This window comes from Salmo trutta, chromosome 32 (genome assembly GCF_901001165.1).
Source record: "Salmo trutta chromosome 32, fSalTru1.1, whole genome shotgun sequence".
Taxonomy (NCBI): domain Eukaryota; kingdom Metazoa; phylum Chordata; class Actinopteri; order Salmoniformes; family Salmonidae; genus Salmo; species Salmo trutta.
In genome coordinates this window covers 256499-272168 of record NC_042988.1, presented here as the reverse complement: position 1 = coordinate 272168, position 15670 = coordinate 256499, and the positions used below count along the sequence as shown (strand labels likewise).

The window sequence follows — 15670 nt, the reverse complement described above, 5'->3', positions numbered from 1 at the left end:
CCGAAAATTTCCGGTGAATTTACTAAATTACTCTTGATAAACGTTCACAAAATACATAACAATTATTTTAAGAATTATAGATACAGAACTCCTATATGCAATCGCTATGTCCGATTTTAAAATAGCTTTTCGGTGAAGCACATTTTGCAATATTCTGAGTACATAGCTCGGCCATCACGGCTAGCTATTTTGACATCCGCCAACTTCGGGGTCACCTAAACTCAGAATTACTATTAGAAAAATTGGATTACCTTTGCTGTTCTTCGTCAAAATGCACTCCCAGGACTTCTACTTCAACAACAAATGTTGTTTTGGTTCCAAATAATCCATAGTTATATCCAAATACCTCAGTTTTGTTCGTGCGTTCAGGTCACTATCCGAAGGGTGACGCACGAGCACATTTCGTGACAAAAAAAATCTAAATATTCCATTACCGTACTTAGAAGCATGTCAAACGCTGTTTAAAATCAATGTTTCTGCTATTTTTCTCGTAAAATAGAGATAATATTCCAACCGGGCAACGTTGTATTCATTCAAAGGCTGAAAGAAAAAAATTGATAAGTCTCGTGACCGCGCATCTCCAGTGTCACTGTCCCCAGGCTGACCAATCACAAACAGAGCTGCTGTACTTTGCCCAGAGACAGCAGACACCCCATTCCACTTTCTGGCGGCTTTAGAGAGCCAATGGAAGCCTTAGAAAGTGTCACGTTACAGCACAGATGCTGTAATGTCGATACAGATGCAACAGAAGGACAACAAATTGTCAGACAGGGCACTTCCTGTATAGAATCTTCAGGTTTTGGCCTGCCATATGAGTTCTCTTATACTCACAGACACCATTCAAACAGTTTTAGAAACTTTAGAGTGTTTTTTCTCCAAATCTACTAATTATATGCATATTCTAGTTTCTGGGCAGGAGTAGTAACCAGATTAAATCAAGGTATGTTTTTTATCCGTCCGGGAAAATACTGCCCCCTACCCCAAAGAAGTTAACTTGCATATGCACCTAAATATTTTTCTGTGCTACCTGATTTTTTTTAGGAGCACCAGATGGTAATTTTTGCAATGATAACTTAAAACAAATCAAATTATATAATTTATAAAGCCCTTTTTACATCAGCAGATGTCAGAAAGTGCTTATATAGAAACCCAGCCTAAAACCACAAGCAATGCAGATGTAGAAGCACAGTGGCTAGAAAAAAACTCCTTAGAAAGGAAGGAACCTAGGAAGAAACCTACTCCACTTAACTGAGCGCAGATTCATAACCGTCATGCTTGCACCATTACTACAAAGAAAGCAGCACTGTACTCTTACATTTCTTTGTGTGCTCCTACATTTTTCAACTTAGGCGCACATGTGCTCTTTCTAAAAAAAGGTCAGCCTACAGCCCTGCGGTACTTATTGGACGAGTCCTGGTGGTCCCTCAGTGTTTTAGTGCATTTTCTTCCGCTTGGTGCCTAATGAACACAACCCTTTACCACTTCAAAACATCTAGCCTTGGTGCCTATTGAACCTGACCCTTCTCTTTACCACTTCAAAACATCTAGCCTTGGTGGATCAAAGCATATGAAGTCAGATTGACCTTGTCTAAGATGAAGGATATCGGGCTTAATGTGCACCCTTTCTGGGCTCCCAAGTGGCGCAGCTGTCTAAGGCACTGCATGATTGGGAGTCCCATAGGGCAGCGCACAATTGGCCCAGCGTCGTCCAGGTTTGGCCGTCATTGTAAATAAGAATTTGTTCTTGACTGACTTGCCTAGTTAAATAAAGGTTAAATAAAATAAAAAATCGGTATTGTTGTTGTTTGTTCCACTACTGTCACATCCCAGTGTCTCTCTCTACCGTCTTTGATAAGTTATTGATGCCATTACTTGATATCAATGTGTTTGTGATATTGATGTCTGTATGTGATAGTGTTGTCATTATATGTCTGTAGACGATACTGAGAGGTTTGAGGGGCTTGGCAAACAACGAGACTAAAGAACACAGGAAATTGAGTCGTCGCCTAGAAACAGCAATTTATTCAACGTCAACCGTTAGATCCGTTGCTTCTGCATTCTTATATTTGATTGGTAGATTGATTGACTGACATTTAGTGACTAACTTGATATTTCAAGCTGTCATTAGGATGTCATAGTGCATTGTTGTGAGGTCAGGACTTCTGGGCCGTACCTGGCGAGGCAGCCTGGTAGACGATCTTATCGTCGGTGCGCTCGGGGACAGCTGTGTGACAGATGGCCAACATGGTCATGAAGTCCAGGATGACAGGAGCCATGGGCTGCAGAGAGAAAGGTGGGGTGGGGAGGGAAAGCAAGAGAAAGAGCGCGATGGGAGCAGGTAGAATAAGAAAGGGGAGGGAATGAAAGAAAGAGATCGAGACAGTGAGTGAAAGAGAGAGATCGAGGGGAGCAGGTAGAATGAGAAAGGGGAGGGAGTGCAAGAAAGAGATAGAGACAGTGAGTGAAAGAGAGGGAAAGCGAGGACGCTTCACCAATAACCACTAGTAAGTGATGACTCCGCAGGAATCTCACCTAACAACCACAATGTTACACCCACAAACACACTATCACTTCCAAAACACCTGCAAATAATAGCCTATATTGAACAACTGATGATCAAACTGAATATATGTGTTGGAAATCTTTTTTGCCGATATCTGTTTTCTTTATGCTAATAACTTCCCCCCTGAAGGACTTGTCTGTCCCCTTAGTGATGATGACACATACATTAACTCCACAAGATTGCTTCGGTCACAACCTCTGTTCGTTCGGACGCTGAGTGCATGTGATGCTGCTCAGGGCTGGATTAGAAGTAGTTACATCCCAAATGGCACCCTATTCCCTACACAGTGCACTGTTTTTGACCAGTGTACACAGCATGGAGCTACAGTATGGTATGGTTAGTCAACAACATGTAACTACAGTACAATATGGTTAGTCAACAGCATGGAGCTACAGTACGGTATTGTTAAAAAACAACATGGAGCTACAGTACAAAATGGTTAGTCAACAGTATGGAGCTACAGTACGGTATGGTTAGTCAACAACATGGAGCTACAGTACAATATGGTCAGTCAACAGCATGGAGCTACAGTACAATATGATTAGTCAACAGCATGGAGCTACAGTACATTATGGTTAGTCAACAGCATGGAGATACAGTACGGTATGGTTAGTCAACAATATGGAGCTACAGTATGATATGGTTAGTCAACAACATGGAGCTACTGTAACAGTCTTCGTCGTTCATGCTTTAATAAACAGAACACTAAACAAAAATTAACAAAGAGAATAACTGAAACAGTTCCATAAGGTGCAAAACACTAAACAGAAATTAACTACCCACAAAAACCCTGTGGGAAAAGGCTACCTAAGTATGGTTCCCAATCAGAAACAACGATAGACAGCTGTCCCTGATTGAGAACCATACCCGGCCAAAACAAAGAAATACACAAAACGTAGGAAAGGGCACATAGAATGCCCACCCTAGCCTAACCAAAATAGAGGATAAAACCCTCTCTATGGCCAGGGCGTGACAGATACAGTACAATATGGTTAGTCAACAGCATGGAGCTACAGTACAATAGGGTTAGTCAACAACATGGAGTTACAGTACGGTATGGTTAGTCAACAACATGGATCTACAGTTCGGTATGGTTAGTCAACAACATGGATCTACAGTATGATATGGTTAGTCAACAACATGGAGCTACAGTACAATAGGGTTAGTCAACAACATGGAGTTACAGTACGGTATGGTTAGTCAACAACATGGATCTACAGTTCGGTATGGTTAGTCAACAACATGGATCTACAGTATGATATGGTTAGTCAACAACATGGAGCTACAGTACAATAGGGTTAGTCAACAACATGGAGTTACAGTACGGTATGGTTAGTCAACAACATGGATCTACAGTTCGGTATGGTTAGTCAACAACATGGATCTACAGTATGATATGGTTAGTCAACAACATGGAGCTCCAGTACATACGGCATGGTTAGTCAACTGGCTTCCAATAGAGCATACACCACATATTCATAATATATGGAAAACTAGAAATGGTAATCTTTTCTGAAGGAAAAATTGTGTGCATGCTTCAGCTCCCTGAATAATGTACATACAAATCATATATGGAAAATGACAGCTTCCACTTTACTTATTGATCTGACACAATATGTATATTGGCTATCCCTTATTTGTACCAAATGGAGTTCCCGGTCATATGCAAAACTCAACGAAGGACAAGCAACAATTAAAAAAAACCTTACGCATATGATTACTGCAGCTTTTGTCATTATTGTCCTTGGGTCCGCAATGCAAGCTCTTTGAAGAGATATGGCCAGGCGGGGACAGAGGGGAGATGAAAGAGAAAAGCCTGAGAAAAATCCAAGGCATTCTTCCAAATGAGTGTACACAGAGCCTATTACAGGCCAGGTAGATGGCTGTTTGGCCGCTCTCCCTGTCATAGCAGAATACTTAAGTGACAGGTAGGGCACGCTGCAGGAAGGATGTGTGTGTGTGTGTGTGTGGGTGACAGAATAGGGTGATGGTCACCTAAGAGGAGAGAGTTAGGGCGAGGGCACTACAGACAGCTCCAAATGTATTTTATTTCACTTTTATTTAACCAGCGAGACACATTGAGACCTAGATCTCATTCACAAGCGTGCCCTGGGAACAACAGTCACATCAGCACACACAAAATTATATACAAAATACACAAAACATACAATTTACACATTATCCATTATAATCAAATAAAACAAAGACATTTATCCCTATAAAAATCCTTAAACAATTTCCAAAATTGACTCAGGGACACCAAATCATCCAAATGAAGTGCCAACTGGAGACTACAAGATTTCCCGAATGCTGTTGTTACCAAGGCTGTCGTCATCATTAACCAACCCTGTGACCTTGTATTATAACCAGAAATTCTACATTGTGTTGTAGAACACAAGTGTGTTGGAAGCTTGTGGAGTAGGGCTTAATAAACAAAAAGAGAGTAATGAAGTGATCTACGTGTCTTTAAAGAGGTCCAGCCAACTGTTTGGCAAAGGATGCAGTGATGAGTATTAAAACTGTCAGATGTAATAAAATGAAGGGTGCTATGATAAACAGAATCAAGGGATTTTAGATTAGAGTCAGTTGATTTTAGATTAGAGTCAGTTATTGCCTATGGTATCACCATAGTCAAGAACAGGTAGAAAAGTTGATTCTACAATTCACTTCCTGCTAGCCAGAGAAAAACAAGCTTTATTTCTATATCAAGAAACCCACTTTACATTTAGGCTTCTTAACACGCTTAACAAGTTTGTTAAACGACACATAATTGTCCATCCAAATACCAAGGTATATGTATGCAAGGATTTGTTCAATTACAGAATCTTTCAAGGAGTGAAGATGTAACCCAACTGAGATATTTTTACGAGACTTTGAAAACAGCATGCATATAGTTTTGCCTGTATTATATACAAGCTTTAAATTCATAAGGGCTTCCTGAACAGCTGCAAAATCAGACTGTAACCTTGACACAGCTAAATCAACAGTTGGAGCATGTAACGTCTGCTTCCAACTCACACCCTCAAACACGTAGATCCACTGAATGCAGCTCACTCTCCAGATCCCAATCACCTGAATTCTAATCACCTGTTCACACACCTGTATGTCATTATCACACACTATTTAGTTCAGTTCTTTGCACCCCATCACTGTGAGGTATTGTTTCAAATAAAATAAAATGTATTTGTCACATACACATGGTTAGCAGGTGTTAATGCAAGTGTAGCTAAATGCTTGTGCTTCTAGTTCCGACCATGCAGTAATATCTAACAAGTAATCTAACAATTTCACAACAACTACCTTATACACACAAGTATAAAGGAATGAGTACGAATATGTACATTAAAATATATAAATGAGTGATGGCCGAACGGCATAGGCAAGATGCAGTAGATGGTATATAGTACAGTATATACATATGAGATGAGCAATGAGCAATGCAAGGTATGAAAACATTATATGAAGTGACATTGTTTAAAGTGGCTAGTGATACATTACATCAAGATGGCAAGATGCAGTAGACGGTATAGCATACAGTATATACATAAGAGATGAGTAATGTAGGGTAAGTAAACATTATGTAATATAAAGTGGCTAGTGATAAATTGATTACATCAATTTTACCATTAATAAAGTGGTTGGAGTTTAGTCAGTATGTTGGCAGCAGCCACTCAATGTTAGTGATGGCTGTTTAACAGTCTGATGGCCTTGAGATAGAAGCTGTTTTTAAGTCTCTCGTTCCCAGCTTTGATGCACCTGTACTGACCTCGCCTTCTGGATGATTGCGGGCTAAACAGGCAGTGGCTCGGGTGGTTGTTGTCCTTGATGATCTTTTTGGCCTTCCTGTGACATCGGGTGGTGTAGGTGTCCTGGAGGGCAGGTAGTTTGCACCCGGTGATGCGTTGTGCAGACCTCACTACCCTCTGGAGAGCCTTCCGGTTATGGGCGGAGAAGCTGCCGTACCAGGTGGTGATACAGCCCGACAGGATGTTCTCGATTGTGCATCTATAAAAGTTTGTGAGTGTTTTTGGTGACAAGCCGAATTTCTTCAGCCTCCTGAGGTTGAAGAGGCGCTGCTGTGCCTTCTTCACCACGCTGTCTGTGTGGGTGGACCAATTCAGTTTGTCCGTGATGTGTGCCGAGGGACTCTCCACCTTCTCCACTACTGTCCCATCAATGTAGATAGGGGGCTGCTCCCTCTGCTGTTTCCCGAAGTCCACGATCATCTCCTTTGTTTTGTTGACATTGAGTGTGATGTTATTTATCTGACACCACACTACGAGGGCCCTCACCTCCTCCCTGTAGGCCGTCTTGTCGTTGTTGGTAATCAAGCCTACCACTGTAGTGTCGTCTGCAAACTTAATGATCGAGTTGGAGGCGTACATGGCCACGCAGTCATGGGTGAACAGGGAGTACAGTAGAGGGCTGAGAACACACCCTTGTGGGGACCCAGGGTTGAGGATCAGCGAGGTGGAGATGTTGTTACCTACCCTCACCACCTGGGGGCGACCTGTCAGGAAGTCCAGGACCCAGTTGCACAGGGCGGGGTCGAGACCCAGGGTCTCGAGCTTAATGACGAGTTTGGAGGGTACTATGGTGTTAAATGCTGAGGTGTAATCGATGAACAGCATTCTTACATAGGTATTCCTCTTGTCCAGATGGGTTAGGGCAGTGTGCAGTGTGATGGCGATAGCGTCGTCTGTGGACCTATTGTGGCGGTAGGCAAATTGGAGTGGGTCTAGGGTGTCAGGTAGGGTGGAGGTGATGTGGTCCTTGACTAGTCTCTCAAAGCACTTCATGATGACGGAAGTGAGTGCTACAGGGCGGTAGTCATTTAGCTCAGTTACGTTAGCTTTCTTGGGAACAGGAACAATGGTGGCCCTCTTGAAGCATGTGGGGACAGCAGACTGGCATAAGGATTGATTGAATATGTCTGTAAACAGACCAGCCAGCTGTAAAGAGACCAGCCAGGCCGTGTCAGTGGCACTGTATTGTCCTCAAAGCGAGCAAAAAAGTTGTTCAGTCTGTCTGGGAGCAAGGCATAGTGATCCGCGATGGGGCTGGTTTTCCTTTTGTAGTCCGTGATTGACTGTAGACCCTGCCACATACATCTCGTGTCTGAGCCGTTGAATTCCGACTCCACTTTGTCTCTATACTGACGCTTAGCTTGTTTGATTGCCTTGCGGAGGGAATAGCTACACTGTTTGTATTCGGTCATGTTTCCGGACGCCTTGCCCTGATTAAAAGCAGTGATCCACGCGTTCAGTTTTGCGCGAATGCTGCCATCAATCCACGGTTTCTGGTTGGGGAATGTTTTCATAGACGCTGTGGATACAACATCACCTATGCACTTCTTAATGAACTCGCACACCAAATCAGCATATTCGTCAATGTTGTTGTTCGACGCAATGCGGAACATATCCCAGTACACGTGATCGAAGCAATCTTGAAGTGTGGAATCCAATTGGTCGGACCAGCGTTGAACAGACCTGAGGGCGGGAGCTTCCCGTTTTAGTTTCTGTCTATAGGCTGGGAGCAACAAAATGGAGTCATGGTCAGCTTTTCCGAAAGGAGGGCGGGCCTTATATGCGTCGCGGAAGTTAGAATAACAATGATCCAGGGTTTTGCTACCCCTGGTAGTACAATCGATATGCTGATAGAATTTGGGGAGCCTTGTTTTCAGATTAGCCTTGTTAAAATCCCCGGCTACAATAAATGCAGCCTCAGGATATGTGGTTTCCAGTTTACATAGAGTCCAATGAAGTTCTTTCAGGGCCGTCGATGTGTCTGCTTTGGGGGGATATACACGGCTGTGATTATGATCGAAGAGAATTCTCTTGGTAGATAATGCGGTCGGCATTTGATAGTGAGGAATTCTAAGTCAGGTGAACAAAAGAACTTGAGTTCCTGTATATTGTTATGATCACACCACGTCTCGTTAATCATAAGGCATACACCCCCGCCCTTCTTCTTACCAGAGAGATGCTTGTTTCTGTCGGCGCGATGCGTGAAGAAACCAGGTGGCTGTACCGACTCAGATAGCGTGTCTCGAGTGAGCCATGTTTCCGTGAAACAAAGAACGTTACAGTCTCGGATGTCTCTCTGGAATGCTACCCTTGCTTGGATTTCATCTACCTTGTTGTCAAGAGACTGGACATTGGTGAGTAGTATGCTCGGGAGCGGTGCGCGATGTGCCCGTCTACGGAGCCTGACCAGAAGACCGCTCCATTTGTTTTGTGACATGTCTTCATGAGCTCTGTTTTTCCCGTGTATGATCGTTTTTGCCTGCCTCACTAACGACTCCTTTTACCTATTCCCTGTCTGTACTTTAGCCTATTGGATTTCCTGTCATCTACCTATTGCCTAATCTCCCGGACAAAGTTATTAGCCTTTTCCCTACCTGTACTGTTTCCCTTTTGGACCCCCTGTGTATGACCTTCTGTCTGCCCCTGGACCCCAGCTACCTGCCTCCTGTGCTGTGGTCCTTTGCAATAAACACCTGCTGCGCCCTGCGCTTGAAACCAGCTCTCCCTTCGTGTTCATTACAGAGCAATTGCATACATAATAATGTCATCCGCATACAAATTAAGACCCCCATTTTCACAGATTGGCCAATAGCATTTATGTATATTGTAAAAAGAACAGGTCCTAACATTAATCTTTGTGGAACACCTTTATGTACCTCAAGAAAATCAGACATAACTCCAACACAATGGCCTAAGTTCTGTCTCTAAGATAGTCACGAAACCAAGAACATGCGGAGCCAAGGCCTATAGATTACAGTTTCTCCAAACAAATACCATGATCAACAGTATCAAAGGCCTTAAACATGTCTATAAACAAATCAGCACAACTAATTTTAGCATCCAAAGCATTGACAAGGTCATTCACAACTAATGTGGTGAATGTAATAGTGCTATGCCCTGGTCTAAACCCTGATTGGTTTACATTTAAAATACATTTCTCAGTCGGGAAAAAAATGAAGCTGCACATTTACCAACGACTCAAGAATCTTAGCTAGAAAAGGAAGCCTAGAAATTGGTCAGTAATTGTCAAGATCACTACTATCACCACCCTTATGGAGTGGCAACACATATGCAGATTTAAAAAATGTGGGAATAATTCCTGAAGACAATGTCAGATTTAAAATGTGAGTTACTGAGGCAACAATGAGGGTCGCTGAACGTTTTAGCAGACCAGGTTTTTAATTTAACTAGGCATGTCAGTTAAGAATTTGTTCTTATTTACAATGACGGCCTACCCCTGCCAAACCCTAACCCGGATGATGCTGGGCCAATTTTGCACCTCCCTATGGGACTCCCAAGCACAGCTGGAAATGATATAGCCTGGAATCGAACCAGGATCTGTAGTGACACCTCTAGCGCTCTGACCCTTTAGATGTCTTAATATCTAACGCTAGCAAGGCCCTTAACAGAGAATTGCCTGAAAGAAAATCCCAGACCAACATTTTCAGTATCAATGAACAAATTACCTTCATTAATATCCAGACAATTTCAGTATCATTCAACAAATGACCTCCATTAATATCCATACCACAGACCAGTGAGTTGGCTTGGAAACTGAGTCAAAAATATAGCCCGCAGAAATGAAATGGTAATTAAATGCATTAATTATATCAATTTTATCAGTAATGGTGCCAGAGACCACATTCATTTGATGGGGAAGAGAAGAAGAGTTACTACCCTTCAGAGATTTAACACTTTTCCAGACCTTGGCCAGATTCCCTGCACAATCAAATTTTGCTTTTCTAACTAGTTTTAAACATCGATTTCTCAATCTCCTAAATTATTGCCAATCTGGCTTGAGTCTGTAAACATATCTTTGGCCTAGACAGCATCTCTATTGTGTATAACTTTGGCTAACTCCGGTGTAATCTGTGTCACGGCGCCAGTGACGGACACCCACTGCTTCAGATGTGACCTATGTTGGAAGGTTACTTGCAGCAAGTGGTGTAAAGGGATTCTGCCTCCCTATCTCCCTGCCTTCTATCTCGGAGCAGTAAGCAAACCAACCAACAAAACAAACAAAACAGACACAGAGCCTTCATCCCAAATGGCACCCTATTCCCTTTATAGTGCATTACTTTTGACAAGGGTGACTCAAGAGAAAGTGAAAAGCACCAGAGGAACATATTTAGTTTTGTAGGCACCCCCTCCACCCCAGCCCACCAATGCCGCAGCTCGTTGTTGTTTCAACAGGCTTTCCCGCAAACAGCCAGGAGCAGTGTAAACTGTTGTTAACGGCTAGGATGTCATGTTTAAGGAAGTGCAACCTCTGAGTACAGTAAGACGAACACAGATGCGCAAAGGGGGATGTGTTTGAATTTAGCGCATGGAAGATGTGTTATGGTAAGGCTAGGTGGTTGGTTCGTTGGTCTGTTTTGCAGTTTTAGCACAGGTTTGTTGGTTTGCGATCCCAGATAAAATCTCCTAGTATTGTGCCCTTGGGCAAGGCACTTAACCCCAAGAGGTGCTGTACTGTAACTGTCCATGTGCTCCTCTGGACTACATGAGTATTTGTGTTGTATGGTGGTGTTGACAGCAGAGCAGCCACCATATTCTGGTTCAGTTTGACTCAAGAACAAGGAAGAGGACACTGGTAAGATGCATGAGCAACACAGCAGATTCTACAAAGCAGGTTGAACGCCTGTGCTTTATTGAAGAGAGCTTTCATTCTCTACCTCAGTGGCATTATTACACAACTACAATCTCTCCACACTTGAAAAAGTGTCTCTTCAGGTAACGCAGGGGGCTTTAAAATAGGTTTTCTATCCAAGATAATCAAATCACAAAAAAATGAAAGCATCCATAACAATATTGTTCATTCATTCATTAATTAGGCCTAATTAATGCAATAACGCCAGTGACCACTTCATTATCATCAACAAATCCTTACAGAGGATTGTGGATTCCAAACAAACGCTTGTTCACTTTGTATGTAATTAGGGCTCAGAATTCGCAACACCACAGATATCTATATGTAATTAAAACGGATCCTACCCACAAACGAATTAACAGTGCCGAGGAGTTTGCGGTGTCATAACAAAGCAAAGATCACAGTGGGATTACTTCCTCTCCCGGGCGACGCCGTGCTAGTTAATGACATAATTAAACTTAACATCCTGCCTCCTACGCCGTCTGCTGACCTGATAACTCAACCAGCCAATCAATCATAGATTTGTAACCATCTCGCTTCTCACAGACAGAGTGCTACGCATCTACGCTACAGGAGGTGGCTGCTGCCTTTAAGTGTCTCCAGTGGTTGCAGGATTTTTGAAAGCAGGATTTTGAGGCAAATTTCATTTTTGCTGTTTTTCTGATATGAATAGCATGACAGACAATATAATACTGTATGACCACATGCCTCTATGTATTCCACAAATAATATATGCCATATAGCATGGGTATGGGTGGCCGCAGCAGGAATCTAACCAACAACCCAAGCACCATGCTCTGCCAACTGAGCCATACAGAACCACAAAGCCACCAAGCAGTCAATTGCACAACCCGCCCATGTGGACATTTCAAAGGACACCCAGAGTAAGATGGGACTAGATATTGGCTATTTTACCAACATCAAACCAAGCAATTAGAAAAAGTTTTATGAGTACACAGTCACGCTCGTGTAACTGAGGAGTTACACGAGAAACCTTGCTGCATTTGCAAATTATGATTGCTGTATTCAAATAGGCTTGTAATTGTATTAAACACAATATGAAAAAAAATAACCCTTCATCTTGTCATTACGCTGGTTTCCAAAGACAACATTAGTAACTTTTTCAACCTGATTAAATTAAAACTAATAACATAGACACCACAGTGGATCTGATTTAAGCATTCATTTGACGCCATAAATACATCTATTGAGTAACACTTTACTTGTATGTTACCTATAAGGATTTCATAACACATTCATAACCTATACTGTACATACCACATTCATAAGTAGTAACAGGGTTAGGGGCAATTCAGTCAATTAAACTGAAATGAAATAAACTGAAATTTCAATTCCAATTTTTCTCAACGCTTTCTATGACGAAAATGTGGAATTGATATTGAAATAACATAACTTGATACAAGCATTTATGAAATGCATACAGTTCCTTCGGAAAGTATTCAGACCCCTTGACTTTTTTCACATTTTGTTAGGTTACAGACTTATTTTAAAATGGATTAAATCTTTTTTTCCTCTCATCAATCTAAAAACACCGCATACAAAGCAGAAACAGAAACAGACATTTTTGCTAATAAAAAAAATAAATAAAATGAAATATAACATTTACATACACTACCGGTCAAAAGTTTTAGAACACCTACTCATTCAAGGATTTTTATTGTTTTCTACATTGTAGAATAATAATGAAGACATCAAAACTATGACATAACACATATGGAATCATGTAGTTACCAAAAAAGTGTTAAACAAATCTAAATATAATGTATATTTGAGATTTTTCAAATAGTCACCCTTTGCCTTGATGACAGCTTTGCACACTCTTGGCATTCTCTCAACCAGCTACATGAGGTAGTCACCAGGAATGCATTTCAATTAACAGGTGTGCCATGTTAAAAGTTAATTTGTGGCATTTCTTTCGTTCTTAATGCGTTTGAGCCAGTCAGTTGTGTTGTGAGAAGGTAGGGGGGTTTACAGAAGATAGCCCTATTTGGTAAAAGACAAAGTACATATTATGGCAAGAACAGCTCAAATTAACAAAGAGAAACGACAGTCCATCATTACTTTAAGACATGAAGGTCAGTCAATACAGAACATTTCAAGAACTTTGAAAGTTTCTTCAAGTGCAGTTGCAAAAACCATCAAGTACTATGATGACCGCCACAGGAATGGAAGACCCAGAGTTACCTCTGTTGCAGAGGATATGTTCATTAGAGTTACCCGCCTCAGAAATTGCAGCCCAAATAAATGCTTCAGAGTTCAAGTAACAGACACATCTCAACATCAACTGTTCAGAGGAGACTGTGTGAATCAGGCATTCATGTTCAAATTGCTGCAAAGAAACCACTACTAAAGGACACCAATAAGAAGAAGAGACTTGATTGGGCCAAAAAACACGAGCAATGGACATTAGACCAAGGGAAATCTTTGTGAGCCACGGTGTGGGTGAACGGATTATCTCCACGTGTATTTCCCACCGTAAAGCATGGAGGAGGAGGTGTTATGGTGTGGTGGTGCTTTGCTGGTGACACTGTCTGTGATTTATTTAGAATTCAAGGCACACTTAACCAGCATGGCTACCACAGCATTCTGCAGCGATATGCCATCCCATATGGTTTGGGCTTAGTAGGACTATCATTTGTTTTTCAATAGGACAATGACCAACACCAAGTTGTGTAAGGGCTATTTTACCCAGAAGGAGAGTGATGCATCAGATGACCTAGCCTCCACAATCACCTGACCTCAACCAAATTGAGATGGTTTGGGATGAGTCGGACCACAGAGTGAAAGAAAAGCAGCCAACAAGTGCTCAGCATATGTGGGAACTCCTTCAAGACTGTTGGAAAAGCATTCCAGGTGAAGCTGGTTGAGAGAATGCCAAGAGTGTGCAAAGCTGTCATCAAGGCAAAGGGCAATTTGAAGAATCTCAAATATACATTATATTTAGATTTGTTTAACACTTTTTTGAATAAATGTGCAAACATTTCTAAAAACCTGTTTTCGCTTTGGCATTATGGGGTATTGTGTGTAGATTGCCCAGGATTTTTTGTATTTAATCCATTTTAGAATAAGGATGTAACGTAACAAAATGTGGAAAAAGTCAAGGGGTCTGAATACTTTCCGAAGGCACTGTATGTACTGGTTATCAATGTGGTATATACACACACATCTACCCAGTCAGTGAGGCCCATTAAAAGACTCAAAAGGTGTGCTGCTGTACAAAACAGGGTCAGTTTCATTAGGCACAAAGAGGAATAAAACGGACCGTAACGGACAGACCGAAGAAAACGCTAACGCTTCCTTTTCTGTTGCAAAATGTTTTAACATGTTTTTCATTGCATGCCCTAATGAACACAGCCCAGGCCTGACAGCTCTCCTAATGTCCTCCTCCTCACCGCGCCTCTGCATGCCAGACTCTGCCAGTGGGTGGCGGGGAATCCTGAAGTTACTTACGTTATTACTTTGGAGGTTTTCCAGCAAGTTGGGATCATTAAATCCGGCCTCCTCAGATAATGACTGTGTGCTGTGGCTGTGAATGAGAATGAGAATGAGAAAAAAGGACACCGGTAAAAACACACTATCACAAGGCTCCCTTACTATGACAACACAAGACCATAAGACTCTTTTTAAAATTCTCCAGAGAGTATGTTATAATTGGAGACTGTATGAAGAGTTTGTGTGTTGGGAATTGTTTCAATTGTAGACAGGTGATGCTGGTCCTGAGGGCTTGTGTATACATTTGCAGTCTTCACACAGTGACGACCTTAAGTGATTCTGTAACATGTTGACAGTAAAAACAACTTTTTGGTAAGCCAGCAACTGCTAGCCTGAAATTACTCCACAATGCACCAGATTTAGGGAAAACAGGCAAGGGGGTGGATTATTAAATTGCACAAGCCTGGAGTCCCTGGTGACTCTCAACTTCTGGATAACATTAATTAATTTTCCTCCCCCTCACACATGCAAAACCCTCTCTACCTCCTCCCCCATCCATTTCCAAGAATCCTTTCTGTTTTCTCTCAATAAAACACTATGCAACAGAGACAGTTAAGTTATAAAATCGGTAGAGAAACCTGTAACTAAATAAGATTCATGATATCTATTAATACTATCTATTTTCAGCATAAAAAAAACATAACACAAAAATACAGCAATTTGTGTCATTACCGAAACAGTGTCACGTCCGCAAAAAAACACAAGTTTGTGTTGGTATTGCCTATTTCAGGTATTAAAATATAGACTTCTTTTCCACTTTTACAAATCACTGTTGCTATAGCTTGTCACCAAAAACCCTCACAAACTTTTACAGATGCACAATTGAGAGCATCCTGTCGGGATGTATCACCGCCTGGTAAGGCAACTGCACCGCCCTCAACTGCAAGGCTCTCCAGAGGGTGGTGCGGTCTGCACAAC

General features: G+C 41.8%; 1 protein-coding gene across 1 annotated transcript in view; it reads right to left on the bottom strand.

Moving 5' to 3' along the window:
- Window positions 1-15670, bottom strand: part of LOC115170640 (phospholipid-transporting ATPase IA-like) — a 176499-nt gene that overhangs the window by 133981 nt on the left and 26848 nt on the right. The window contains exons 8-9 of the mRNA XM_029726889.1: window positions 14711-14786; window positions 2174-2279 (exon numbers count right to left, since the gene is read on the bottom strand). Coding sequence (XP_029582749.1) covers window positions 2174-2279; window positions 14711-14786 — 182 coding nt within the window. The remainder of the gene's footprint in view (window positions 1-2173; window positions 2280-14710; window positions 14787-15670) is intronic.